The sequence below is a fragment of the Ranitomeya variabilis genome, chromosome 2 (assembly GCF_051348905.1).
Source record: "Ranitomeya variabilis isolate aRanVar5 chromosome 2, aRanVar5.hap1, whole genome shotgun sequence".
In the NCBI taxonomy this organism is placed as follows: domain Eukaryota; kingdom Metazoa; phylum Chordata; class Amphibia; order Anura; family Dendrobatidae; genus Ranitomeya; species Ranitomeya variabilis.
The window spans coordinates 255,621,993-255,648,889 of record NC_135233.1 but is presented as its reverse complement, the minus strand read 5'-3'; the positions used below and the strand labels follow the sequence as shown (position 1 = coordinate 255,648,889).

The window sequence follows — 26,897 nt, the reverse complement described above, 5'->3', positions numbered from 1 at the left end:
TGACAGCAGGGTGCATTAGTATGTGACCCCTTCACTTGCTGCTGAGCTCACTGGGAACCAGCGTTACTGTGCAACGTCTGCTGTAGCATAATGCACCAAGATAGCGGGAGCATCGGCCAGGATCTGCAGTACTAAGGGGGGCAGACACAAGGGGTTAATCTATGGGGGTCTGCGCCCACACAAGTCATGGGATGCTGCTGGGTGTAAGCAGAGACCGGAGGCTTCACCGCTGACCCCGGGGCCGTGAATAAAAGATGGAATAGTAAATACCTGAGCGAGGGGAAGAGAAGCCTCGTCTCCCGGGACTGCCGCTCTGTGGCTGGGGGCTGCCGCTCTGTGGCTGGGGGGCTGCCGCTCTGTGGCTGGGGGGTTGCCGCTCTGTGGCTGGGGGGCTACCTGCTGGCACTTTCCCCGGAGCCTGGCATGCTCCCAGCTGCAGTCAGCAGGCTCCTGTGCTCGCCGCAGGGTACAGCAGGGATTCCCGGCTTTGCCAGGCAGGGGTGAGCAGGGATTCCCCCGCCATGCCTGCCCAGCGGTCAGGACGAGAGTGGCGCTGCTGTGTCCTTGTCACCGCGTGTCATTGTCACCAGCGCTCTGACCTCCCCACCCTGCAACAAGCACAGGAAACTTTACAAGAAGCACCCGAGGGAGCTCCCCGGCCCTCCTCCCTGGGGAGGGACCCTGCGGAGGAGAGAAGTCCCCCCGACTGTCAGCACAGGGAGAGTCCACAGCAGGAGGCTGCCCCTACTATGGAGTGATGGGGCTCCTCTAGACTGGGGCAAGGGTGCACAGGTCTGCAGCAGTCACCTTCCAGGGTCCATATAGAGCTGTCCTCTGCCTGCTGGGGAGAAACTGCAGTGCAGGTCACCCATCAGCCTGCACAGCCAGGAGTGCAGGAGTAGTCATCATCCTCAGTGTCAACTGCAAGCGGCTGGAGTAGTCACATCCAAGGTTTCAGACACAAGGGGCTGGAGTAGACATCATACTCAGTCTCAGGTGCAAGAGGCTAGAGGAGTATTCATTCAGAGTCTCAGCTAAAAGAGGTTTGCGTAGTCATCATCCAAGGTTTCATATGCGAGAAACTGAAGCAGTTATCATCCAGAAGTAGTCATCAAAGATGGTCTCACTTGCAGGATGCTAGTCATCACCAAGGGTCTCACTTGTGGGATGCTGGAGTAGTCATCATCCAGGGTCTCACTTGTACAATGCTGGAGTAGTCATCATCCAGGGTCTCACTTGTAGGATGCTGGAGTTGTCATCATCCAGGGTCTCACTTGTAGAATGCTGGTGTAGTCATCATCCAGAGTCTCATTTGTAGGATGCTGGAGTAGTCATCATCCAGGATCTCACTTGTAAGATGCTGGAGTTGTCATCATCCAGGATCTTACTTGTAGGATGCTGGAGTAGTCATCATCCATGGTCTCACTTGTAGGATGCTGGAGTAGTCATCATCCAGGGTCTCACTTGTAGGATGCTGGAGTAGTCATCATCCAGGGTCTCACTTGTAGGATGCTGGAGTAGTCATCATCCAGGGTCTCACTTGTAGGATGCTGGAGTAGTCATCATCCATGGTCTCACTTGTAAGATGCTGGTGTAGTCATCATCCAGAGTCTCATTTGTAGGATGCTGGAGTAGTCATCATCCAGGGTCTCAGCTGTAAGATGCTGGTGTAGTCATCATCCAGGGTCTCACTTGTAGGATGCTGGAGTAGTCATCATCCAGGGTCTCACTTGTAGGATGCTGGAGTAGTCATCATCCAGAGTCTCATTTGTAGGATGCTGGAGTAGTCATCATCCAGGGTCTCAGCTGTAAGATGCTGGTGTAGTCATCATCCAGAGTCTCATTTGTAGGATGCTGGAGTAGTCATCATCCAGGGTCTCAGCTGTACGAGGGCAGCAGCAGTCACCATCCAGATGCTGAAGTAGTACTAGTGATAAGTTAGTCTCCAGGAGCCCTCTGTGCCCCTCCTCATCCTCTCCTTGAGGGACTCTGCAGTGCAGGTTGCTACTCCACCCATCAGAATTAGGCAGCCATGGCTGGGGTGGCACAATCACAGCTTCTCCTCCTGCAGAAGCAATCTGCTCATACATAACTCTCATGGTGTAAGTCCCCTCCTCCTGCTGGGTGATGCTCTGCAGTGCAGCTTATTGCCCATCTGTCTGTGCTCTGCAGGCAGGAGCAGGCCCAGTGCAGGTGGAAGTTTGTAATGGTCCTCCTGGTGACAGCCAGGTCCACACTACAGCATGTCATTGCTGCCACCTTTGTTTTGCTGCTGCACTAAATCCCTGTACAGCTGCTGGATGATGCATGACATGAGTGCTGTGGGGGTTTCTGGGTAATGTAGTTTTCCATCTGGCCTCACACACTTGTCATCTGTCTCCAGTGCTTTCAGGCCTCTGTAGCCACGTTATGTAGGCAATGGATTGTCACCCAGCTTTTCCAGACGTATGAATGGCAAATCTACTTAGTTATAGGTCATGTTCACATGTTCAGTATTTGGTCAGTATTTTACATCAGTATTTGTAAACCAGAAGTGGGTGATAATCCAGAAGTGGTGACGTGTTTGTATTCTACTTTTCCTCTGATTGTTCCACTCCTGGTTTTGGCTTATACATACATAGTAACATAGTTATTAAGGTTGAAGGAAGACTTTAAGTCCATCTAGTTCAACCCATAGCCTAACCTAACATGCCCTAACATGTTGATCCAGAGGAAGGCAAAAAAAAACCATGTGGCAAAGAGTAAGCTCCACATTGGGGAAAAAAATTCCTTCCCGACTCCACATACGGCAATCAGACTAGTTCCCTGGATCAACGTCCTATCAAGGAATCTAGTATATATAACCTCTAACATTATACTTTTCAAGAAAGGCATCCAGTCCCCTCTTAAATTTAAGTAATGAATCACTCATTACAAGATCATACGGCAGAGAGTTCCATAGTCTCACTGCTCTTACAGTAAAGAATCCGCGTCTGTTATTATGCTTAAACCTTCTTTCCTCCAGACGTAGAGGATGCCCCCTTGTCCCTGTCACTGGTCTATGATTAAAAAGATCATCAGAAAGGTCTTTGTACTGTCCCCTCATATATTTATACATTAACATAAGATCACCCCTTAGCCTTCGTTTTTCCAAACTAAATAGCCCCAAGTGTAATAACCTATCTTGGTATGGCAGACCCCCCAGTCCTCTAATAACCTTGGTCGCTCTTCTCTGCACCCACTCCAGTTCAGCTATGTCTTTCTTATACACCGGAGACCAGAACTGTGCACAGTATTCTAAGTGTGGTCGAACTAGTGACTTGTATAGAGATAAAATTATGTTCTCCTCATGAGCATCTATGCCTCTTTTAATACATCCCATTATTTTATTTGCCTTTGTAGCAGCTGCCTGACACTGGCCACTGAATATGAGTTTGTCATCCACCCATACATCCAGGTCTTTTTCATTGACGGTTTTGCCCAGAGTTTTAGAATTAAGCACATAGTTATACATCTTATTACTTCTGCCCAAGTGCATGACCTTACATTTATCCCCATTAAAGCTCATTTGCCATTTATCAGCCCAAGCTTCTAGTTCACATAAATCATCCTGTAATATAAAATTGTCCTCCCCTGTATTGATTACCCTGCAGAGTTTAGTGTCATCTGCAAATATTGAAATTCTACTCTGAATGCCCCCTACAAGGTCATTAATAAATATGTTAAAAAGAAGAGGGCCCAATACTGACCCCTGTGGTACCCCACTGCTAACCGCGACCCAGTCTGAGTGTGCTCCATTAATAACCACCCTTTGTTTCCTATCCCTGAGCCAACTCTCAACCCACTTACACATATTTTCCCCTATCCCCATTATTCTCATTTTATGTATCAGCCTTTTATGTGGCACCGTATCAAAAGCTTTTGAAAAGTCCATATACACTACATCTACTGGGTTCCCTTGGTCCAGTCCGGAACTTACCTCTTCATAGAAATTAATCAGATTAGTCTGACATGAACGGTCCCTAGTAAACCCGTGCTGATACTGGGTCATGAGGTTATTCCTCGTCAGATACTCCAGTATAGCATCCCTTAGAATGCCCTCCAGGATTTTACCCACAGTAGAGGTTAAGCTTACTGGCCTATAATTTCCGAGTTCAGTTTTTGTCCCCTTTTTAAATATTGGCACCACATTTGCTATACGCCAGTCCTGTGGTACAGACCCTGTTATTATGGACTCTTTAAAGATTAAAAATAATGGTCTATCAATGAGTGTAATTAAAGGGACTCTGTCACCTGAATTTGGAGGAAACAATTTTCAGCCATAGGGGCGGGGTTTTCGGGTGTTTGATTCACCCTTTCCTTACCCGCTGGCTGCATGCTGGCTTCAATATTGGATTGAAGTTCATTCTCTGTCCTCCATAGTACACGCCTGCGTAAGGCAAGATTGCCTTGTGCAGGCATGTACTACGGAGGACAGAGAATGAACTTCAATCCAATATTGCAGCCTGCGGGTAAGGAAAGGGTGAATCAAACACCCGAAAACCCCGCCCCCTATGGCTGAAAATTGTTCCCTCCAAATTCAGGTGACAGAGTTCCTTTAATTCCTGCAGTACTCGGGGGTGTATCCCATCCGGGCCCGGAGATTTGTCAATTTTAGTGATCTTTAGGCACCGCCGTACTTCCTGCTGGGTTAAGCAGGTAACACTTAATGGGGAATTTTTGTTATCACTGATCATATTGTCTGCCATGGGATTTTCTTGTGTAAATACTGATGAAAAAAAGTCATTTAGCATATTGGCTTTTTCCTCATCCTCATCCACCATTTCACCCAGACTATTTTTAAGGGGGCCAACACTATCATTTTTTAGTTTCTTACTATTTACGTAGTTAAAGACTATTTTGGGATTATTTTTACTCTCTCTGATATTTGGTCAGTAGTTCTTATACTGATAAGAAATACTAACCAAATACTAAGCGTGTGAGTGTGGCCAGTGATACAGTGCCTTGCGAAAGTATTCGGCTCCCTGGAACTTTTCAACCTTTTCCCACATATCATGCTTCAAACATAAAGATACCAAATGTAAATTTTTGGTGAAGAATCAACAACAAGTGGAACACAATTGTGAAGTTGAATGAAATTTATTGGTTATTTAACATTTTTGGGGAAATTAAAAAACTGAAAAGTGGGGCGGGCAATATTATTCGGCCCTTTTACTTTTAGTGCAGCAAACTCTCTCCAGAAGTTCATTGTGGATCTCTGAATGATCCAATGTTGTCCTAAATGCCTAATGATGATAAATATAATCCACCTGTGTGTAATCAAGTCTCCGTATAAATGCACCTGCTCTGTGATAGTCTCAGGGTTGTGTTTGAAGCACAGAGAGCATCATGAAGACCAAGGGGCACAACAGGCAGGTCCGTGATACTGTTTTTGAGAAGGTTAAAGCTGGATTTGGATACAAAATGATTTCCAAAACTTTAAATATCCCAAGGAGCACTGTGCAAGCGATCATATTGAAATGGAAGGAGTATCATACCACTGCAAATCTACCAAGACCTGGCCGTCCCTCTAAACTTTCATCTCAAGCAAGGAGAAGACTGATCAGAGATGCAGCCAAGAGGCCCATAATCACTCTGGATGAACTGCAGAGATCTACAGCTGAGGTGGGACAGTCTGTCCATAGGCCAACAATCAGTCGTACACTGCACAAATCTGGCCTTTATGGAAGAGTGGCAAGAAGAAAGCCATTTCTCAAAGATATCCATAAAAAGTGTTGTTTAAAGTTTGCAACAAGCCACCTGGGAGACACACCAAACATGTGGAAGAAGGTGCTCTGGTCAGATAAAACCAAAATCGAACTTTTTGGCAACAATGCCAAACGATATGTTTGACTTAAAGGCAACACAGCTCATCACCCTGAACACACCATCCCCACTGTCAAACATGGTGGTGGCAGCATCATGGTCTGGGCCTGCTTCTCTTCAGCAGAGACAGGGAAGATGGTTAAAATTGATGGGAAGATGGATGGAGCCAAATACAGGACCATTCTTGAAGAAAACCTGTTGGAGTCTGCAAAAGACCTGAGACTGGGACGGAGATTTGTCTTCCAACAAGACAATGATCCCAAACATAAAGCAAAATCTACAATGGAATGGTTCACAAATAAACGTATCCAGGTGTTAGAATGGCCAAGTCAAAGTCCAGACCTCAATCCAATCGAGAATCTGTGGAAAGAGCTGAAAACTGCTGTTCACAAACGATCTCCATCAAACCTCACTGAGCTCGAGCTGTTTGCCAAGGAAGAATGGACAAGAATTTCAGTCTCTCGATGTACAAAACTGATAGAGACATACCCCAAGCGACTTGCAGCTGTAATCGCAGCAAAAGGTGGCGCAACAAAGTATTAAGTTAAAGGGGCAGAATAATATTGCACGCCCCACTTTTCAGTTTTTTTCCACAAAAATTTAAAATACACAATAAAATACCCAAGTCTAAAGGCCAGATAAGCCGGGGGATACAATTAGGAGCTATAATGCAGTCTATATGAGTAGTTACCTGGCTTTTCCACAACCCTGAATGGCAAACATAACATTATGCAGTCATCCTCACCTCAATCTAGATGCCAGATAAGCCTGTTAGGAGCGGGAATGGGGTTGTAGCTGTTATCACCCAGCTTTTCCTGACTCCTGAATGCCAAAACTATCCATATACATCATCCTCTTCCATAGTTGGAGCTTATGTACACCACAAGACACAACTAGGAGAGGTAATAGAGCCCCTATGGGTTGTCAGCACAAGCAGGGAATTCCTGTTTGTTAGGCGATACCTGCATGTGCTGCGGCTGTCGGACATCCATGAGAGGTGCAGGTGCGGGGACTTGAACATATTTTTCGGGAACGCCAAAGACACTCGGTCAGCACACGAGCATGCTCAGATAACACCTTATCTGACGTTTGCTCATCACTAGAACTTGTCACCCAGCTTTTTCAGATTCCTGAACTGTAAATCTGTGTAGGTTTTCCTATACATCTGTGTCAACAAAAACAGAACCTAGATGAGTTGGGGGCTGCAATCAGGGCCCGAGGGGGGAGCCATTTGTGCTGCAGCCTCTGAATGGCAAATCAATCTCCTGTATCTAGAGCCAAGATAAGCCGGGGGACACAAATGGGAGTTGTAATCCATTCAGTCACTTTGTATGTTCTGGATGGGAGACAGTAATTTGAGGACGGATAATGAGTTGCAATGTCAAATCATGTATCGCCAAGAATAATGGTGGCATCCTCCTGCGACAGCAGCGCGTCGCTCCCTGAGAATGTGCATAACGGTGACAGGAATGGCATTAGGTGCCTCAGTCATCTTCATAAACTTCTTCTATAATACGCCCGATGGGATTCATTAATGGGACACAGTTTGATATATGACTCCCGGAGGGCTGGGATTGACAGACAGGGAAGGAGACTTGTTCTGTAAGTTCCACCTGGAGAACAGGCATAGTTATTGTGCGCCCTATCGGGGACAGCGATGATAATGTGTGCAAAAAACTGTCAAGTGCTGCGGAATATGTTGGCGCTATATAAACAAAGAGATGATGATGATGATGAGTTATCACTCAAGCAGTGAGTGTCACTTTAAGAGGTTGATATAACATGGCTTGTAGGACGATTGTATCATCTCATGTCTTCCTGAATGACGCCATATACATGTAAATGACTCATGATTTGCAGTAAAGTCCCATTAATCTGGGATCAATGGAAGGGGCAGTTCTCAACTACCCACCAAAGGGATCAGTACTGAGCTGCAGTACCAGACTTAGCCACTACCAAATGTATGGCGCTGTGCCCAGTATAAAGAAAGGTCATCTTCCAGCCTGCTGATTGGATCTTCACCAATCTGATATATCTTATAGTGGTAATCTAAATGTTATTTTTTTCTCAGTAGCTCACTGCTCCTCCGACTTCCTACTTTTCAGTGGGCGACGGGCTCTTGAAGATTGACCGTTTGAACCAGCGCGTGGTTGCACCCCTGGTCTGAACTGTCAGCTATACCATGCTGCAAGCAGAGGCAGCTTTTCCTTCGCACTACTGGAGGAGCGCAGGGGCACTGAAGAGCTGCGCTTACAAGCTGTATAGCTAACAGTTTGCCTAGGAGTCCGACCACCGCTGACAGACTGCAGAAGTGGCCAATAACATAGGCAACTAGTAGTAAGTTGTAAAATTAGAAATCACTCCAGTATTCAGAACGAAGATGACTTTTAATAAGAGGAAAATTGCTTGTTTTTACAGGCACTTTGCAATTTTAGCCCTGGAAGACCACGTGGGCTGTTATGTGGCCTCTAATCTTCTTTACTAGCCCAAGTGTCCATACACGTGGTAGTACATAGGTGCAGAATGACACTACAGATACTCAGAGGGAGCTGTCAGTGCCCAGAAGACTAACTGCACAGCTAGAGAAATGGCTGACTATGGCTGAGGGAGTGTGAGCGCAGCTCTGAAGCTTCCTGGGTGTGGCCGGACCACTTGGTTCTATGATCTGTCTCACGTGTCAGTATAGCTAGTGTGAATCCCCACTCATGATGTTTCCGTAGGGCAGATGAGGAACCCACAGTTTCCGGTCTGATCTCATTTGCTTTTCTTTTTTTAAATCAAATCATTTTTATTTAAACAATTTTTGATCATTTGGTTTTGTTACAAACATCATTAGCAACCTTCACATAAAGAACCACATACAGACCTAATAACCTACGGAGAGCAAACATAGATCATTTCAGCATAGCTAACAATCTAGCTCAACGTTGTCCAGCCATTCCCATTCATTATACCCTACAATCAAAACAGTGTGTAGAAGAGAACTTTCTTATATAAAACATTTCTATTATAGAACTAAATATATACCATCACCCATACATATTACATATCTACACATATTATAGTGAGGTATCAGGGCCAGCTTCGTCAAATTGCCTCTCCACCAACAATCCTCTTGATGGCATTCCAGAAGTATCCAACCATGGACCCCATATTATCTCAGATTTATTCATTATGTTTCGCTTTTTGTATTTACCCTTTTCCAGTCTAATAATATTATTTATCTCATTTTTCAGATCACTAATCAATGGAGGTAGGGGATTAACCCATTTGGATGCAATATGTTTCCCGGCCTGGAATAAAATGTGTGAAATTCCTATAGTTACTGGATCAAATTCCATGTCGTCCTCTAATATTCCCAATAGACATTTTTTGGGATCTGGTTGAATAACAGTTTTATAGACTTTCTTTATGATAGACAGAATTCCTTTCCAGTATCCTCCCAGTTCCCAACATTCCCACATCATAAGTAACAATCCCGTTTTACATCTTGGACACTCGGCATCAGTTCTATACCCTATACTAAATAAGAATCTGGGCGTCTTGTATTGCCTATGCATTAATATAATTTGAGAAAATCTCTGTGCCTTATTTAAAGATAATTGAGGTATCAACTCGAATGCCAGGCTCCACTGATCTTCTCAAATCGACCCTATATCTTCCTCCCATTTTTGTCTGGCTAATGAAGGGAAGTTTTTTTTAAAAACAAATACCGTATTTTCCGGCGTATAAGACGACTGGGCGTATAAGACGACCCCCCAACTTTACCAGTTAAAAAATAAAATCTTCTTAAAAGTTGGGGGTCTTCTTATACACCGTATGCCGTCTTATAGGGCCGGTGAATATGTGCCTTTTGGGGGGGGGGAGTGATCCTGATGAGGACGAGGGGGCGTCTCACAGGAAAGTGAGTATCACCCATTACCTTATCATAGCGCTGCAGCGTGGGGTCTCTGTGCTGGGAGCGGCGGCTGCTGTGCTGTGCTGTGGCGGCTCCTCTTCTGCAGTGTGGGGCCTCTGGTGCTGTGGGGCAGTGGCGGCGGCGTATCTTCATGCAGTCGGGGCTCCTCCGGCATCTCAAAGACTGGAAGCCCCGCCGGCAACTCCATCGGTACAATGCGGTCAGGTGGCCTCCGGGAAAATGGCCGCTGCTCAGATTCAGATCTCGTCCCGAGATCTCGGGAGACGAGATCTGAATCTGAGCAGCGGCCATTTTCCCGGAGGCAGCTCAATAGGTGCGATGCGGTGGCCCGGCCGCTGGGGGCTGCGCATGCTCAGATTCAGATCTCGTCCCGAAATCTCGGGACACGAGATCTGAATCTAAGCAGCGGCCATTTTCCCGGAGGCCAGCGCATTACACCGATGGAGTTGCCGGCGGGGCTTCCAGGCTGAGATGCCGGAGGAGCCCCGACTGCATGAAGATACGCCGCCGCCGCCACCGCCCCACAGCACCAGAGGCCCCACACTGCAGAAGAGGAGCCGCCACAGCACAGCACAGCAGCCGCCGCTCCCAGCACAGAGACCCCACGCTGCAGCGCTACGATAAGGTAATGGGGGATACTCACTTTCCTGTGAGACGCCCCCTCGTCGTCATCAGGATCACTCCCCCCCCCACCCACCATATACACCCGGCGTACAAGGCGATTCCCGGCGTACAAGACGACCCCCGACTTTTAAGAAGATTTTCAGGGGTTAAAAAGTCGTCTTGTACGCCGGAAAATACGGTATTTGGAAGAAGTCTGTAAATATCAGAAATAATGGTATTTCCTTATAGAGCCATTCTGCAGAATATATAGAAGTTGGGGCATCAATATCATTTCTAACAAGTTTCCTCTCCCCACAGCGGATAGCGGTAGTATACACCATGTTTCTATTTTCTTTTTAACCCTTTCCAGAAGAGGGTGTAAGTTCAGGGATATACAGTGGGGCAAAAAAGTATTTAGTCAGTCAGCAATAGTGCAACTTCCACCACTTAAAAAGATGAGAGGCGTCTGTAATTTACATCATAGGTAGACCTCAACTATGGGAGACAAACTGAAAAAAAAAAATCCAGAAAATCACATTTTCTGTTTTTTTATCATTTTATTTGCATATTATGGTGGAAAATAAGTATTTGGTCAGAAACAAAATTTCATCTCAATACTTTGTAATATATCCTTTGTTGGCAATGACAGAGGTCAAACGTTTTCTGTAAGTCTTCACAAGGTTGCCACACACTGTTGTTGGTATGTTGGCCCATTCCTCCATGCAGATCTCCTCTAGAGCAGTGATGTTTTTGGCTTTTCGCTTGGCAACACGGACTTTCAACTCCCTCCAAAGGTTTTCTATAGGGTTGAGATCTGGAGACTGGCTAGGCCACTCCAGGACCTTGAAATGCTTCTTACGAAGCCACTCCTTCGTTGCCCTGGCGGTGTGCTTTGGATCATTGTCATGTTGAAAGACCCAGCCACGTTTCATCTTCAATGCCCTTGCTGATGGAAGGAGGTTTGCACTCAAAATCTCATGATACATGGCCCCATTCATTCTTTCATGTACCCGGATCAGTCGTCCTGGCCCCTTTGCAGAGAAACAGCCCCAAAGCATGATGTTTCCACCACCATGCTTTACAGTAGGTATGGTGTTGGATGGATGCAACTCAGTATTCTTTTTCCTCCAAACACGACAAGTTGTGTTTCTACCAAACAGTCCCAGTTTGGTTTCATCAGACCATAGGACATTCTCCCAAAACTCCTCTGGATCATCCAAATGCTCTCTAGCAAACTTCAGACGGGCCCGGACATGTACTGGCTTAAGCAGTGGGACACGTCTGGCACTGCAGGATCTGAGTCCATGGTGGCGTAGTGTGTTACTTATGGTAGGCCTTGTTACATTGGTCCCAGCTCTCTGCAGTTCATTCACTAGGTCCCCCCGCGTGGTTCTGGGATTTTTGCTCACCGTTCTTGTGATCATTCTGACCCCACGGGGTGGGATTTTGCGTGGAGCCCCAGATCGAGGGAGATTATCAGTGGTCTTGAATGTCTTCCATTTTCTAATTATTGCTCCCACTGTTGATTTCTTCACTCCAAGCTGGTTGGCTATTGCAGATTCAGTCTTCCCAGCCTGGTGCAGGGCTACAATTTTGTTTCTGGTGTCCTTTGACAGCTCTTTGGTCTTCACCATAGTGGAGTTTGGAGTCAGACTGTTTGAGGGTGTGCACAGGTGTCTTTTTATACTGATAACAAGTTTAAACAGGTGCCATTACTACAGGTAATGAGTGGAGGAAAGAGGAGACTCTTAAAGAAGAAGTTACAGGTCTGTGAGAGCCAGAAATCTTGATTGTTTGTTTCTGACCAAATACTTATTTTCCACCATAATATGCAAATAAAATGATAAAAAAACAGACAATGTGATTTTCTGGATTTTTTTTTCTCAGTTTGTCTCCCATAGTTGAGGTCTACCTATGATGTAAATTACAGACGCCTCTCATCTTTTTAAGTGGTGGAACTTGCACTATTGCTGAATGACTAAATACTTTTTTGCCCCACTGTATAATCCTGAGTTTTTTTGTAATATTTATGCCCAGGTATTTAAATTCCTCCGCTCTTTGTATCTGAGTAGGCTCCAGTATAACCGAGCTAGGGGGACTATCAATTGGTAGAAGAATTGACTTATCCCAATTAATTGATAGGCCCGACCATTTACCAAACTCATCGATGATATTCATAATAGGCTCAATAGATTTCTGCACATCACCTATGTATATCAACAAATCATCTGCATATATCTAAATTACTATATTGAAAACCCACTATATCCAGGTTGGAACGTAACATACAGGCCAAAGGTTCAATGGCCATTGTGAAAAGAAGGGGAGACAATGGACATCCTTGCAGTGTGCCCCTCCCCAACGCAATGGTATCAGATAAAAGACCATTGGTTCTTCCCATTTTCTACATAAGAAGCTGGAACTCGCGGTGTTCACCTATATACCAGATTCACCGCTGATTACTACAGCTAACGACGACTGGGCAGATAATGGTGGCTAATGCAGTTATACGCCATTATAATAAGTCAGCTGCTGTATAATTATATAATGTCCGGAGATCCCTGGATTTCCTCACTACAATCACATACCCGTCGGAGCAGGACTAATCAGATTATCACTGACAAGATATATTGGAATTATGTACATTGCTCTCTGTTATCAGCCAATCCCAGCTAGGGAATACGCTGTGTGCTTCAGGGGTTTACAGCCTCTAGATACGGTCACAAATGGTCTCATTCACTGACAGCAAGCAAAAGATTACACAAACCAACAAATAACTGAATATTTTGTGTCGCTGTCTCTTATAATCGATACCTGAACTGTGCCCACTCCAATAAAGATAGCAGTCATTGCATCCTCATGTGCAGCGCACATACAGATACAGCATTATAAAAACATCCAGAAAGTAATCACCAGTGGATTATGCCAATGTGATTAAAATGAGGGGAGAAGCTGAGCTGTGGTAACATCGCTGCCAGGATCAGATGGACTGTAAGAGGCAAACTGAGGAGCAGGAAAACCTCCAGAGCTGCACTCACTATTCTGCTGGTGCAGTCAGGGTGTACATACATTACATTACTGATCCTGTACTGATCCCGAGTTACATCCTGTATTATACCCCAGAGCTGCACTCACTATTCTGCTGGTGGAGTCATGGTGTACATACATTACATTACTGATCTTGTACTGATCCTGAGTTACATCCTGTATTGTACTCCAGAGCTGCACTCACTATTCTGCTGGTGCAGTCACTGTGTACATACATTACATTACCCGATCCTGTACTGATCCTGAGTCACATCCTGTATTATACCCCAGAGCTGCACTCACTATTCTGCTGGTGCAGGCACGGTGTACATACATTACATTACTGATCCTGTACTTATCCTGAGTTACATTCTGTATTATACTCCAGAGCTGCATTCACTATTCTGGTGGTGCAGTCACTGTGTACATACATTACATTACCGATCCTGTACTGATCCCGAGTTAAAATCCTGTATTATACCCCAGAGCTGCACTCACTATTCTGCTGGTGCAGTCATGGTGTACATACATTACATTACTGATCTTGTACTGATCCTGAGTTACATCCTGTATTGTACTCCAGAGCTGCACTCACTATTCTGCTGGTGCAGTCACTGTGTACATACATTACATTACTGATCTTGTACTGATCCTGAGTTACATCCTGTATTGTACTGCAGAGCTGCACTCACTATTCTGCTGGTGCAGTCACTGTGTACATACATTACTGATGCTGTACTGATCCTGAGTCACTTCCTATATTATACCCCATAGCTGCACTCACTATTCTGCTGGTGCAGTCACGGTGTACATACATTACATTACTGATCTTGTACTGATCCTGAGTTACATCCTGTATTGTACTCCAGAGCTGCACTCACTATTCTGCTGGTGCAGTCACTGTGTACATACATTACATTACTGATCCTGTACTGATCCTGAGTCACATCCTGTATTATACCCCAGAGCTGCACTCACTATTCTGCTGGTGCAGTCACGGTGTACATACATTACATTACTGATCTTGTACTGATCCTGAGTTACATCCTGTATTGTACTCCAGAGCTGCACTCACTATTCTGCTGGTGCAGTCACTGTGTACATACATTACTGATGCTGTACTGATCCTGAGTTACATCCTGTATTATACCCCAGAGCTGCACTCACTATTCTGCTGGTGCAGTCACTGTGTACATACATTACCTTACTGATCCTGTACTGATCCTGAGTTACATCCTGTATTATACCCCAGAGGTGCACTCACTATTCTGCTGATGCAGTCACTGTGTAAATACATTACATTACTGATCCTGAGTTACATCCTGTATTATACTCCAGAGCTGCACTCACTATTCTGCTGGTGCAGTCACTGTGTACATACATTACATCCCTTATCCTGTACTGATCCTGAGTTACATCCTGTATTATACCCCAGAGCTGCACTCACTATTCTGCTGGTGCAGTCACTGTGTACATACATTACTGATGCTGTACTGATCCTGAGTTACATTCTGTATTATACTCCAGAGCTGCATTCACTATTCTGGTGGTGCAGTCACTGTGTACATACATTACATTACTGATGCTGTACTGATCCCGACTTACATCCTGTATTATACCCCAGGGCTTCACCCACTATTCTGCTGGTGCAGTCACTGTGTACATACATTACTGATCCTGAGATACATCCTGTATTATTCCCCAGAGCTGCACTCCCTATTCTGCTGGTGCAGTCACTGTGTACATACATTACATTACTGATCCTGTACTAATCCTGAGTTACATCCTGTATTATACCCAGAGCTGCACTCCCTATTCTGCTGGTGCAGTCACTGTGTACCTACATTACATTACTGATCCTGAGTTACATCCTGTATTATACTCCAGAGCTGCACTCACTATTGTGCTGGTGCAGTCACTGTGTACATACATTACATCACTTATCCTGTACTGATCCTGAGTTACATTCTGTATTATACTCCAGAGCTGCATTCACTATTCTGCTGGTGCAGTCACTGTGTACATACATTACATCACTTATCCTGTACTGATCCTGAGTTACATCCTGTATTATGCTCCAGAGCTGCACTCACTATTCTGCTGGTGCAGACACTGTGTACATACATTGCATCACTTATCCTGTACTGATCCTGAGTTACATTCTGTATTATACTCCAGAGCTGCATTCACTATTCTGGTGGTGCAGTCACTGTGTACATTGTAAGATGGCCATCGGACAAGTCCTTGAGGGGAGATATGCGTCATTGCAGCTATAAGGTTACTTTCACACATCAATTTTTTGCCGTCAGGCACAATCCAGCGAATTTTGAAAAAAACGGATCTGGCAAAATATGCCTCCGGATGAGTATTTTTCTCATAGACTTGTATTAGCGCCAGATTGCGATGGATGGCCTCACGTTTCATCCGTTTTTTGCCGGATCCGTCTAAAATTTGTTTTCCGGTGGCCGGAGAAAACGTACATAGGAACGTTTTTTCTGTCTGGCGAAAAAAACGGCCAATGATGGGTCTGGCGAAAAACTTATGAAATGTGAGGTGAAATGACCGAATCCAGTTTTTACACAAATCATGCATTTTCCATTAAAATCATGAATTTTCCATTCTGGTCTCTCTCTCTCTCCCTGGAACAGAAGGTCCAAACTTTATCCCTGGGTTAAAAAAAAACAACAAAAAAACGGATCCAGCAAAAAAACGGATCCGTCGCATTAGTTTTTCACAATTTGTTCCGGAATAGTTTTTTTTTTTTCAAAATTTGCGAAAATGTGTGAAAGTAGCCTTAGCTGCAGTTATGTGAGCTTGGTAGTATGCTCCAGAACGTATAGTGCTGAAAGAGTTATTTGGCCATTCCAGGGCCGGGTTTTACGAGCGGTCATAAGAGATCGGTGGGAATGACCGTTCACATATCCCAACCCCAGGGGTGTGGTTTGGCTAATAAAATGGAGGCCAAATGGCTCATTCAGTGTCTGTGGCTGGAGAAGTGGAGAACCTCCAGTGTGTTTTGCTAAAGGCACTGACATGAGCGAGCGGACCCGCAGTACTATATGGATTGTTTTTCTGTTTGTTTTTTCAGTTTGTGATGGAAAAGGCTGTTTGTTTGTTTTTCCTATATAGAGCAGTTTATGCAGTTTTTAATAAACTTGCTGGGACATTTCAATAATACTGCTTCCTGTACCTACCTCAACCGCAGCCGAGTGAGTACAGATCTCTACAATTGGTGGAGAATGCGGGCACGAATTCCAAGAGGCAGTATGACTGCCGATGCCCCATGTCCTGAGTGAAAGCGGCTGCAGGAGGGAAATCCGACAGCAGACAGCCTGGAGGAGCTTGTAAAGCATTTGTTCCAGGAGCAACAACAGCAACAGCTCGCCATTCAGCAGCAGCAATTGGCGCAGCTAGAAACAAATAAGGTGTTGGCACAGCAGCTACAACACCAGCAGCAGCAGGAGGCGCTAACGAGGCAGATAGAACTCCTCACAGAGGCAGTTCGTGGGAGGCCAGCGGTCTCCTTCTCAACTCCAGGTGACAACTCGTACACCAGGAAGACGGTAAGAAAAGCATTGCAAAAGATGACACCAGGGGATGACGTTGAGGCGTTCTTGACGGTTTTCGAGAGGGTGGCAGAACGGAGAAATTGCCTCTGGATCAGTGAGCAGAGGTTCTGGCACCATATTTAACAGGTGATCCACAGAAGGCCTTTTATGACCTGGCGTTGCAGGACGCTAAACAACAGGTACGGACTGGGGCCGAAATTCAGCCCTGGCATTTGAAATCACACAGGCCCATGTTGTCCCCGTCACCAAGTACCAGATGGGATATATCACTAATATTACCTTGGATGGAGAAAAGCAAGATTTACTACAATACCAATATTTCTAATGATACCCGTGGCCTGCTGGGGTAAGTAACGGAGTCAGCGACTGTGCGCCTTCACAACTCTTAACAGTTTGGGTATCTTGAGAACACTGATTCTGTTGACAACGTAGCAGACAAGGCGGCCCACGACCAGACAGGCCCTTCTGGCATTTGCCAGATGCCCAGTCCGGCCCTGCAAAAGAGTATGCCACGTTGAAAGCTGAGATCTTGGCACGTTTAGGAGTGACTCTGACTATCAGGGCGCAGTGAGTGCACCACTGGGCCTATAGCAGTGACAAACCTCCCCGATCCCAAAGTTTTGACCTTCTACAACTGGTCCAAAAATGGCTGCAACCTGAATTTTCCTCCCCAGTACAGATGGTAGAGAGGGTCATTATGGTCAGGTTAATACACTCCCTGTCGAGGCCGATGCAATACTGGTTTGCCCAGGGAGATCGCAGTAATGCTGATTACCTAGTGAACCTGGTGGAGAGGTACCAAGAGGTTAAAGTTCTGTGGGAAGCAAGGGGGCGAAGGCTCCCCGTACTGGGGTTCCCAAAGCGGTCCTGACACCCAAAAGTGGGGAGCTAGAGCCCCACCAGCAGGGCAGCCAAGAGTACCAGAGTTAGTCCCCAAGGTCCCTTCCAATAGTGTAATTTGTTGGAGGTGTCATACCCCTGGCCACATAGCCGCCCATTGTCCCATGACCATCGAGCCAATGGACTGCAGCACAGGATGGCGCTGCTCGTATTTTGCATACTCTGCCTGCAGTGCTGTCCCTCAAACAGGAGAAGGACCACAGGCATTCTCTGTGACAGTAAATGGAGTGCAAGTGACTGGTCTGCTGTACTCAGGGAGTTTGGTAACCCTAGTGTGTGCTACCATTCCCCATCGGATGATTCCTGGAAAAAGGGTGGGCATCCGCTGTATCCATGGCGACGCTAAGGACTATTCTGTGGCCCAAGTGGTCATTAACACAAACTGTGGCACAGAGTCCCATGAGGTTGGCGTGGTCAAGGACCTATTGCACCCTATTATACTAGGGTGAGACTTTGTATTATTTTGGGACTTATGGGGGAAAGGGAGAACGTCTCGTTGTCTGGACAACAGCCCGGTTGCTCCCAAAGAAACCTCGTCGCAGGCTGCAGATGACAGGTTTCCGTTTTGTGTGCTGGTTGGCGATGAGGATGGGGTAGCATCCACTGAAGACAACGTCCCTGAGCTAGAGGTGTCCTGCGGAAACCTTGGAACCGCCCAACTCAGGAACCTAACTCTTAAAGGGGCATTTGAAAATGTTACTGTGTTAAATGGTGTGCCTCAGGAGCCAGGGGCCGACAGTCGGTTCCCTCATTTTTCTGTGATTGGGGATCTACTTTACAGGGTAACCAAGCCAAGAGGTGAGGTGATAGAGCAGTTACTGGTGCCAGGGCCCTATAGACGCAGGGTGTTAGACATGGCTCATTCCCATGTGTTGGGTGGTCACCTAGGGGCAGATAAGACCCAGGAGCACATTCTGTAGAGATTATACTGGCCTGGGTGTTACAGAGAAATCCTGAACTATTGTCTTTCTTCCTGCCCCACGTGCCAGCTGACCTCCCCAGTAGCTCACTTCCACAGTCCTCTGGTACCGTTGCCCATCATCAAGGTGCCATTCGAGCAGATAGCCATGGATCTGGTGGGACCCCTGGTAAAGTCTGCAAGAGGAGACTAATACATTCTCGTGGTCCTGGATTATGCTGCCTGGTACCCAGAGGTGGTACCCTTAAGAAATGCCTCTGCTAAATGTATCTCTAAGGAGCTGATCCATATTTTCTCCCAAACCGGGCTGATGAAGGAGATACTGACAGACCAAAGGACCCCCTTCATGTCGAAAGTCATGAGGGAGTTGTGCAAGACCCTGCAAATTTCCCAGCTCAGAACCTCAGAGTACCATCCCCAGACTGATGGGCTGGTGGAGAGGTTTATCAAAACCTTGAAGGCTATGCTGAAGAAAGCAGTGGAGAAGGATGGACAAGACTGGGACTGTCTGCTTCCTTACCTGTTGTTCTCTATCCGGGAAGTTCCCCAAGCTTCCACTGGCTTCTCCCCTTTTTAACTGCTCTATGGACAACACCCTTGAGGGCTCCTGGATATGGCAAAGGAATCCTGGGAGGCTGAAACCACCCCTTATAGAAGCATGGTAGAGCATGTCACCCAGATGCAAGAGAGGATTGCCATCGTGATGCCCATTGTGAAGGAGTACCTCCTCAAGGCTCAGGAAGCCCGGTCCAGGGTGTATAATAGGGCAGCCAGGGTAAGACCGTTCAACCCAGGGGATCGAGTACTTGTGCTGGTACCCAAGGTGGAGACCAAATTCCTGGCCAAGTGGCAGTGTCCCTATGAGGTGGTGGAGAAAGTTGGTGAGGTCAACTACAAAGTCCACCAACCAGGAAAGCGGAAGCCCTACCAGGTGTACCACGTGAACCTGATCAAACCGTGGCAGGACAGAGAACCCGTGGAAGCTCCTTGTCTGATGGCCAAGTCCAATGTCGGTGCGGAGGATGTTAACGTGGCAGACACCTTATCTCGCTCGCAGAAGTAGCAGTGCCGAGAGTTGCTACAGCGTAACAGAGACCTGTTCTCAGATCTTCCAGGTTGTAAGGTTGTAAGAGCAGGACGTCCTGACGGAGCCTCATGTCGGGGTCAACTTGAAGCCATACGAGATTGCCAAAGCACGCCGAGAGGTGATCTCCAAGGAGGTGAAGTGGATGCTGAGCCTGGGAGTTATAGAGGAATCCAAGAGTGGCTGATCCAGCCCAATAGTCCTAGTGCCGAAACCAGATGGGGAATGGCGATTTTGCAATGACTATTGGAATCTGAATGAGGTTTCTAAGACCGATGCCTACCCGATGCCTGGGGTTGATGAAATAATTGAGAGGCTAGGACCGGCTCGGTATATTACTACACTTGACCTTACAAAAGAGTATTGGCAAATCCCCATGTCCCAGGGCGCCAAAGAAAAGACTGCGTTCTCAATACACAGGGATGGATGCTGTTTATGTGACAAGACGCTGCAGAAATGTTCCAGAGAGCCATAGACCGGATCCTACCTCCCCACAAGAGTTATGCAGTAGACTACCTGGATGATATTATAATCTTCAGCCAGGATTGGGGAAGCTATCTTAGCAAGGTCCAGGCGGTATTTGATGCTCTACGGAAGGCGGGGTTTTCCTTAAACCCGAAGAAGTGTGCCTTGGGAATGGAGGAAGTGACATACTTGGGCTATGTTGTAGGCAGGGGCAAAATAAAGCCCCAGATAAATAAAGTGGAGGCGATCCAGGGCTAGCCACAACCTCTCTCAAAGAAACAGGTCAGGGCGTTCCAGGGCATTGTGGGATACTACTGCTGGTTCATCCCAAACCTCGCCATGGTAGCTGCCTCTCTGACGGATCTCCTTAAAGGGACGAAGTTGGCTATGGCTACGTGGTCTACCGAAGCTGAGATGGCCTTCCAGGAACTGAAGCTGGCCCTTTGCAAACAGCCGATGCTGGTAGCACCCGATTTCTCCAAGGAGTTCGTGGTCCAGACGGACGACTCAGATGTCGGGCTGGGCGCTGTATTATCTCAAGAGGTGAACGGGGAAGAGCACCCCATAATGTATCTTAGCTGGAAGTTGTCATCTTAACCGCTGGACCCAAACATCCATGGGTTCACCCATCACTAATCCTGAGTTACATCCTTTATTATACTCCAGAGCTGCACTCACTATTCTGCTGGTTACTATTAGAAACTTTCAGCAAGCTTGTGGACAATTGGACTTTACCTTAAATCAAAATCACAAGGACAGGCTCTGACGAGACACTAAACAAGCAGGGCAAGCTGGGAGATTTTATCACTTAAGCTTCATTGGAGCCTTCATGTTTTATAGTTTAGCCCTTTAGTTGATCAATTTGGGCCTCGTTTTTTGGGTCACATTGTATAGTTGCTGGCTGCATTCATCTCCAATGTCCTGGGGTCTTCTGTTCTATAAAGTCATCCTTTTAGTTCTATCCGCTTCTTGGAAAGCTGAGTGACAACTAATATGGAGATCTGACCTTCAGGAGCTATGAAAGCTCCCTGGGTATACTCGCCCCGCAAGATGTCATCCTGGCGGCCATATTGGTTGTCACCTAGCTTTCCCCAAAATAAGACGAAGCTAAACCCTGAACTAACACGACCCTCGCTGAGCCGGGCAGCTGCTTCTGTTCATCAGCACGTCATATGAGCTGCAGCGCTGGCACCAACCAGTGACTACAAATCCCAGAATCCTTGTGCCGAGGGTTTAAATAACCCAGGGGGCCATGTCTGGCCTCAGGTTACTTTACAAGTGTCTCACTCCCCATTGGACGGCTCAGCCGCCGGGGCCCCTGTGATAGGCAGATGTGTCAGGGGCCGTCAGGACTGTGGATAAACACACAGGGCACTCTGCCTTCACTAAATATAACCCGGGACATGTGGCAGGGAGCAGTCACACTACCCTTCTCATACAACAAAGTGTCTCTAGTACACACCGCCTCTTTATGCCCACTGCTTTGGGGGGTTCTGTGAAGATGCCAGCCCCCCAGAGACGGCCTAGAGCCCGGGACCGGAACAATGTGCTGGCCAGACCGGAGTTCATGTCTCTGAACCAGCCGACAACTTCACCCCAGGAGGGCAGGAGCTTTAACAGAAAGCAGAGTGGGCAGTATGGGGGTAACGCCACAGAGGGTGCCCGCGAGAGGCGGCAGAGCCAGCAGCTACCAGAGGAAGACTGCATGCAGCTCAACCCATCCTTCAAAGGCATCGCCTGGAACTCGCTCATGGCAATTGATATAGCCATGTCCAAGAGTCTGGGTGTCTGTGCCCACAGCACGTCTTCATGGGGCAGCGCCCGCTCTATGGTGAAACTCATCGGGATAACTAGCCATGGCTTCCCCTGGATCCTGGGAACGATGATCTGCCTGTGGAATAGCAATACGTTGGCCGGTCAAGAGGTCCTGGTGAACCTGCTGCTGGGTAAGATGTGGCATCCAACCTCTGAAGAGTGGGCATGGTGGGCATCGGGGCATGTGCTCTGGATACTCGGTGCCAGCGGTGTCAGCCAGCCACTTGGCCTCGACCGGTATATTTAGATGCAGATACAGAGCAATGAACTTGTCCTTTGCCCCAGGTGGAAAAGCTCGAGCTATGGATCTGCTTCCAGATCTACCTCTGCTTGCTGGCGGTGAATGGGAACATTTGTCATTTACATACAGAACTAGTCCTGCTCTCAGCTGAGGGTTTGTTACAATGTATGCAGTCTGTATAACCCTCTGAAAACACCAGTGCAACAGTTTGTTACAATGTATCTGTGTGGAGTCCACAGAGGATTATATACACTGGATACTACTGGAAAACACCTTCAGCTGTGAGAAGTATTAGGTTTGCATATGTTTTAAAGATCTCACTGTAAACTAGAATGTTCCTATTCACTGACGGCAAGCAGAAATCTAAATAATATTATAGAATTTAAACAGAAAGTTACAGAATTTTTTATTTTTCAGTAATTCAGGCGTCGCCCTCTTCTGATTTGGAAAAAGTTGGTTGACAAAAAATATGGCTGCCACCATGCCATCTCCTACAGAGCCTGGCAGCCTTAGCACTACAGCTTTGGGGCCGGAGCAGCTGCTTGTCAAGTAATAGATTTGCACATCAGAATGCTTTATACTCTTGTCACATCCCAAGCTGCATTTACAGCAGTGCATTGTGGAAGCTCAGATGACAGTTACAATGGGGGCAGCTCTAGATGTGAATAGAGAGGAGTATCCACAAATTGGCGTTGTGATCTGTGCCATCCCTCTGATCATAGACACGGGGCACCTCTCCACCTTGTATGTTATATTAATGGGGGAGAGGAGATAAGCGTCAGCCGCACACCTCCGCCTCCGATCATCTCGAGGGGAGCAGAAGCCTCAGCCTCATATGTAATATCTGTGTCCATCCTCGTGCGGCTGGCGCTGACTGATCACAGAGTAAGGCCGGGGTCACACTGGCGTACAATACGGACGAGTGCTAGGCGAGAAAACATCACATAGCCTCGGACCAGTGTTAATCTATGGGGCAGCTCATATCATTGTTTATGTTCTCGGGTGGATCCAGTGTGTGTGTAAAATAGTAGCATGCTACAATTGTGCGCATATATCTTCCTAGACTCGCCAATGCAAGCCTATGGGTGCAAGTAAAAAAAAATCGCACAGCACATGGACCATGAGAGTGTTGTCTGAACTTACTCACCGGTGTCCTTTGAAAAGCAGAAATTCATGTGCGGCTACTGTAAAAATCACACTGACATGTTAGAATAGAATAGATAAAATAGATATATACACATAGAATACATAGATATATAGATAACACACACATATGTATGTATATATATTACATAGATAGATAGAATAAAAGCCAGCAATTCATCTGCCGAGTTCTGTAAAATCACTGCAGGAGCCGACAGGATAGAAGAGATGGATTACATACAGTAAATACATATAGAATAGATAGATATATAGATGTCAGTGACAAATACAATTAGTACAGTGTGTGTGCAAAATACTGGACATGTATTTAACCCCTTTCCGACATCGGGCGTAATAGTACGTAGATGTCGGACTCCCTTTGATGTGGGCTCCGGCGGTGAGCCCACATCTTTCCCGACACATGTCAGCTGTTTTGAACAGCTGACATGTGCCCGGAATAGCCGTGAGTGGAATGGAGATCCACCTGTGGATATTAACCCGTTAAATGCCACTGTCAAATGCTGACATCGGCATTTAAGACGTGCTTCCGGAAATCCGCCCACCAATGACCCCCATCACGTGATCGCGGGTCACCGGTTAATTGGCATGACAACCAGAGGTCTCCTGGAGACCTCTATGGTTGTCAGTGCCGTCTTTCTGTGAGTGAGTAAGTGAGTGAGTAGTTATACTACATAGAGGCATTCTGATCATCGCCTCTATGTAGCAGAGACGATCGGGTTGTGGCAGCTTATAGTCTCACATGGAGAGTATTGAAGCATGCCAAAAGTAAAAAAAAAAAGAAAATTTAAAAATGTAAAAAAATAAAAAATATATAAAAGTTCAAATCACCCCCCTTTCGCCCCATAAAACAAAAAAAACATATACATATTAGGTATCGCCATGTTCAGAATCGCCCGATCTATCAATAAAAAAAGAATTAACCTGATCGCTGAATGGCGCAATGAGAAAAAAAGTGAAAATGACAGAATTACATTTTTTGTCCATTGCATTAAAATGCAGTAATGGGCAATTAAAATATCATATCTGAACCAAAATGGTATCATTAAAAACATCAGCTCAGTGCACATAAAATAAGCCCTCACCCAACCAGAGATCATGAAAAATGGAGACGCTACGGGTATCGGAAAATGGAGCAGTTTTTTTTTTAACAAAGTTTGGACATTTTTATCACAACTTAGATAAAAATAATCTAGACATGTTTAGTGTCTATGAACTTGAAATGACCTGGAGAATCATAATGGCAGGTCAGTTTTAGTATTTAGTGCACCTGGTAGGGAAGTACCATGTAATGGGTGTAATACCCATGGAGCTTCTCAGGCTATTAATGTCAGCTCACAGCTGTATAATTAGCTTTTACTGTCTATTAAAATGGGGGACCCCCAAAAAAGAATGGCGTAGGGTGCCCCTATAATTAATAACCAGCAAAGGCTATGCAGACAGCTGTGGTCTGATATTAATAGCCTAGGAAGGGGCCATGGATACTGCACCCACCAGGCTAAAAACATCAGCTGCCCCAGAAAAGGAGCATCTCTAAGGGCTGTCCCACACGTCCAGATAATTCCGGTACCGGAAAAATCGGTACCGGAGTTATCCGTGTCCGTGTGCCCCTGCGTTTCTGGTGAACATCAGTGCGGCACACGTGTGCCGCCCGTGTGCCCACTGGGTACCACACGCACCGTGCTGGGTACCACACGTACTACCAGCATCTGGTGCTGAATCCGCAATTCATATGTTCCCTGCAGCAGCGTTTGCTGCAGAGAAGATATGAATAATAGTGTTTAAAATAAAGATCTATGTGTCCGCCGCCCTCCCACCCCCTGTGCGCCCCCCCGCTGTTCAGAAAATACTCACCCGCTCCCTCGTTGGCTGTCGGTGCTTCCTGGTCTGGCCGCGGCTTCCACTGTATGCGGTCACGCGGGGCCGCTCATTTACACTCATGAATAGGCGGCTCCACCCCTATGGGAGGTGGAGCCACTTATTCATGACTGTAATCGGCGGCCCCACGTGACCGCATACAGTAGGAGGCGCGGCCAGACCAGGAAGCACCGACAGCCAACGAGGGACCGGGTGAGTATTTTCTGAACAGCGGGGGGGCGCACAGGGGGTGGGAGGGCGGCGGACACATAGATCTTTATTTTAAACACTATTATTCATATCTTCTCTGCAGCAAACGCTGCTGCAGAGAACATATGAATCGCGGCTTCAGCACCATGTGGGGGGGACAGCGCTTACTGTAGCGCTGTCTCCTGCACGCACACGGACTGCAGACGGACAACGTCCGTGTGTGGTCCGTGTTTTACACAGACCCATTGACTTTAATGGGTCCGTGTAACACGTGCGCTCCCACGAACACTGACATGTCTCCGTGTTTGGCACACGGAGACACGGTCCGCAAAAAATCAATGACATCTGCACAGATGCATTGATTTTAATGGGTCTACGTGTGTCAGTGGCTCCGGTACGTGAGGAAACTGTCACCTCACGTACCGGAGCCACTGACGTGTGAAACCGGCCTTAGATGCGCCAATTCTGCCACTTTGCCTTGCTTTTCCCACTTGCCCTGTAGTATTGTAAAGTGGGGTGATAGTTGGGAGAGATGATGTCACCGTCAGGTGACATAAAGCCCTGAGGTTAGTAATGAAGAGGTGTCAATAGGACTCCCCCCTGTTACTAACCCCATAGTCACATCACATTGTAAGAAAACACAGACACCCAGAAAAAAGTCCTTTAATTGAAAGAAAGACACAGACTCCTTTAATATTCTTAATTAAACCATACTTCCAACCTCGCCAACTCCCCCGATGCCCTCGTCATCTGCAAAAGAGGTAAAAAAACAAACAACAATATTCCTCACCGTTCCGTAGAGATGCCTTTAATCCATTTGCACCATGACGGGTCGGTCTAGTACTGCTACATCTACGTAGTTGGCAGGCTGCATGATGAGACCATACAGCCTGTCATCCAGCAGAGAAACACACACACTGTACTAATGGTATTTGTCACTGACATCTGTATATCTACCTATTCTATGTGTATTTACTGTATGTAATCCACCTCTTCTATCCTGTCAGCTCCTGCAGTGATTTTGCAGAATATGGCAGATGAAATTCTGGCTTTTCATCTATCTATGTAATATACATACATATTATTATTATTTATTTATTTAGCACCATTGATTCCATGGTGCTGTACATGAGAAGGGGTTACATACAAATTACAGATATCGCTTACGGTAAGCAAACTAACAATTACAGACTGATACAGGGGGGCGAGGACGCTGCCCTTGCAGGCTTACATTCTACAGGATGGTGGGGATGGAGACAATAGGTTGAGGGTTGTAGGAGATC

The 26,897-nt window shown here is 46.5% G+C and overlaps 2 protein-coding genes across 7 annotated transcripts in view; one reads left to right on the top strand and one right to left on the bottom strand.

The window, feature by feature from the left end:
- Positions 1–26,897, bottom strand: part of FAM78A (family with sequence similarity 78 member A) — an 80,818-nt gene that overhangs the window by 7,439 nt on the left and 46,482 nt on the right. For 2 of the 6 annotated variants that reach the window (XM_077284694.1, XM_077284689.1), the window contains exon 2: positions 23,534–23,570. The exons of 2 other annotated variants lie outside the window; for them this stretch is intronic. In XM_077284694.1, the coding sequence (XP_077140809.1) occupies positions 23,534–23,570 (37 nt within the window). Of the gene's footprint in view, positions 1–270; positions 2,079–23,529; positions 23,571–26,897 lie in introns of those variants that run through there. 2 more of the 6 variants (XM_077284695.1, XM_077284690.1) reach the window with 2 other exon arrangements.
- Positions 21,727–26,897, top strand: part of PLPP7 (phospholipid phosphatase 7 (inactive)) — a 31,422-nt gene continuing 26,251 nt past the window's right edge. Inside the window, exon 1 of the mRNA XM_077284696.1 lies at positions 21,727–22,276. Coding sequence (XP_077140811.1) covers positions 21,802–22,276 — 475 coding nt within the window. The 5' untranslated portion in view covers positions 21,727–21,801. The remainder of the gene's footprint in view (positions 22,277–26,897) is intronic.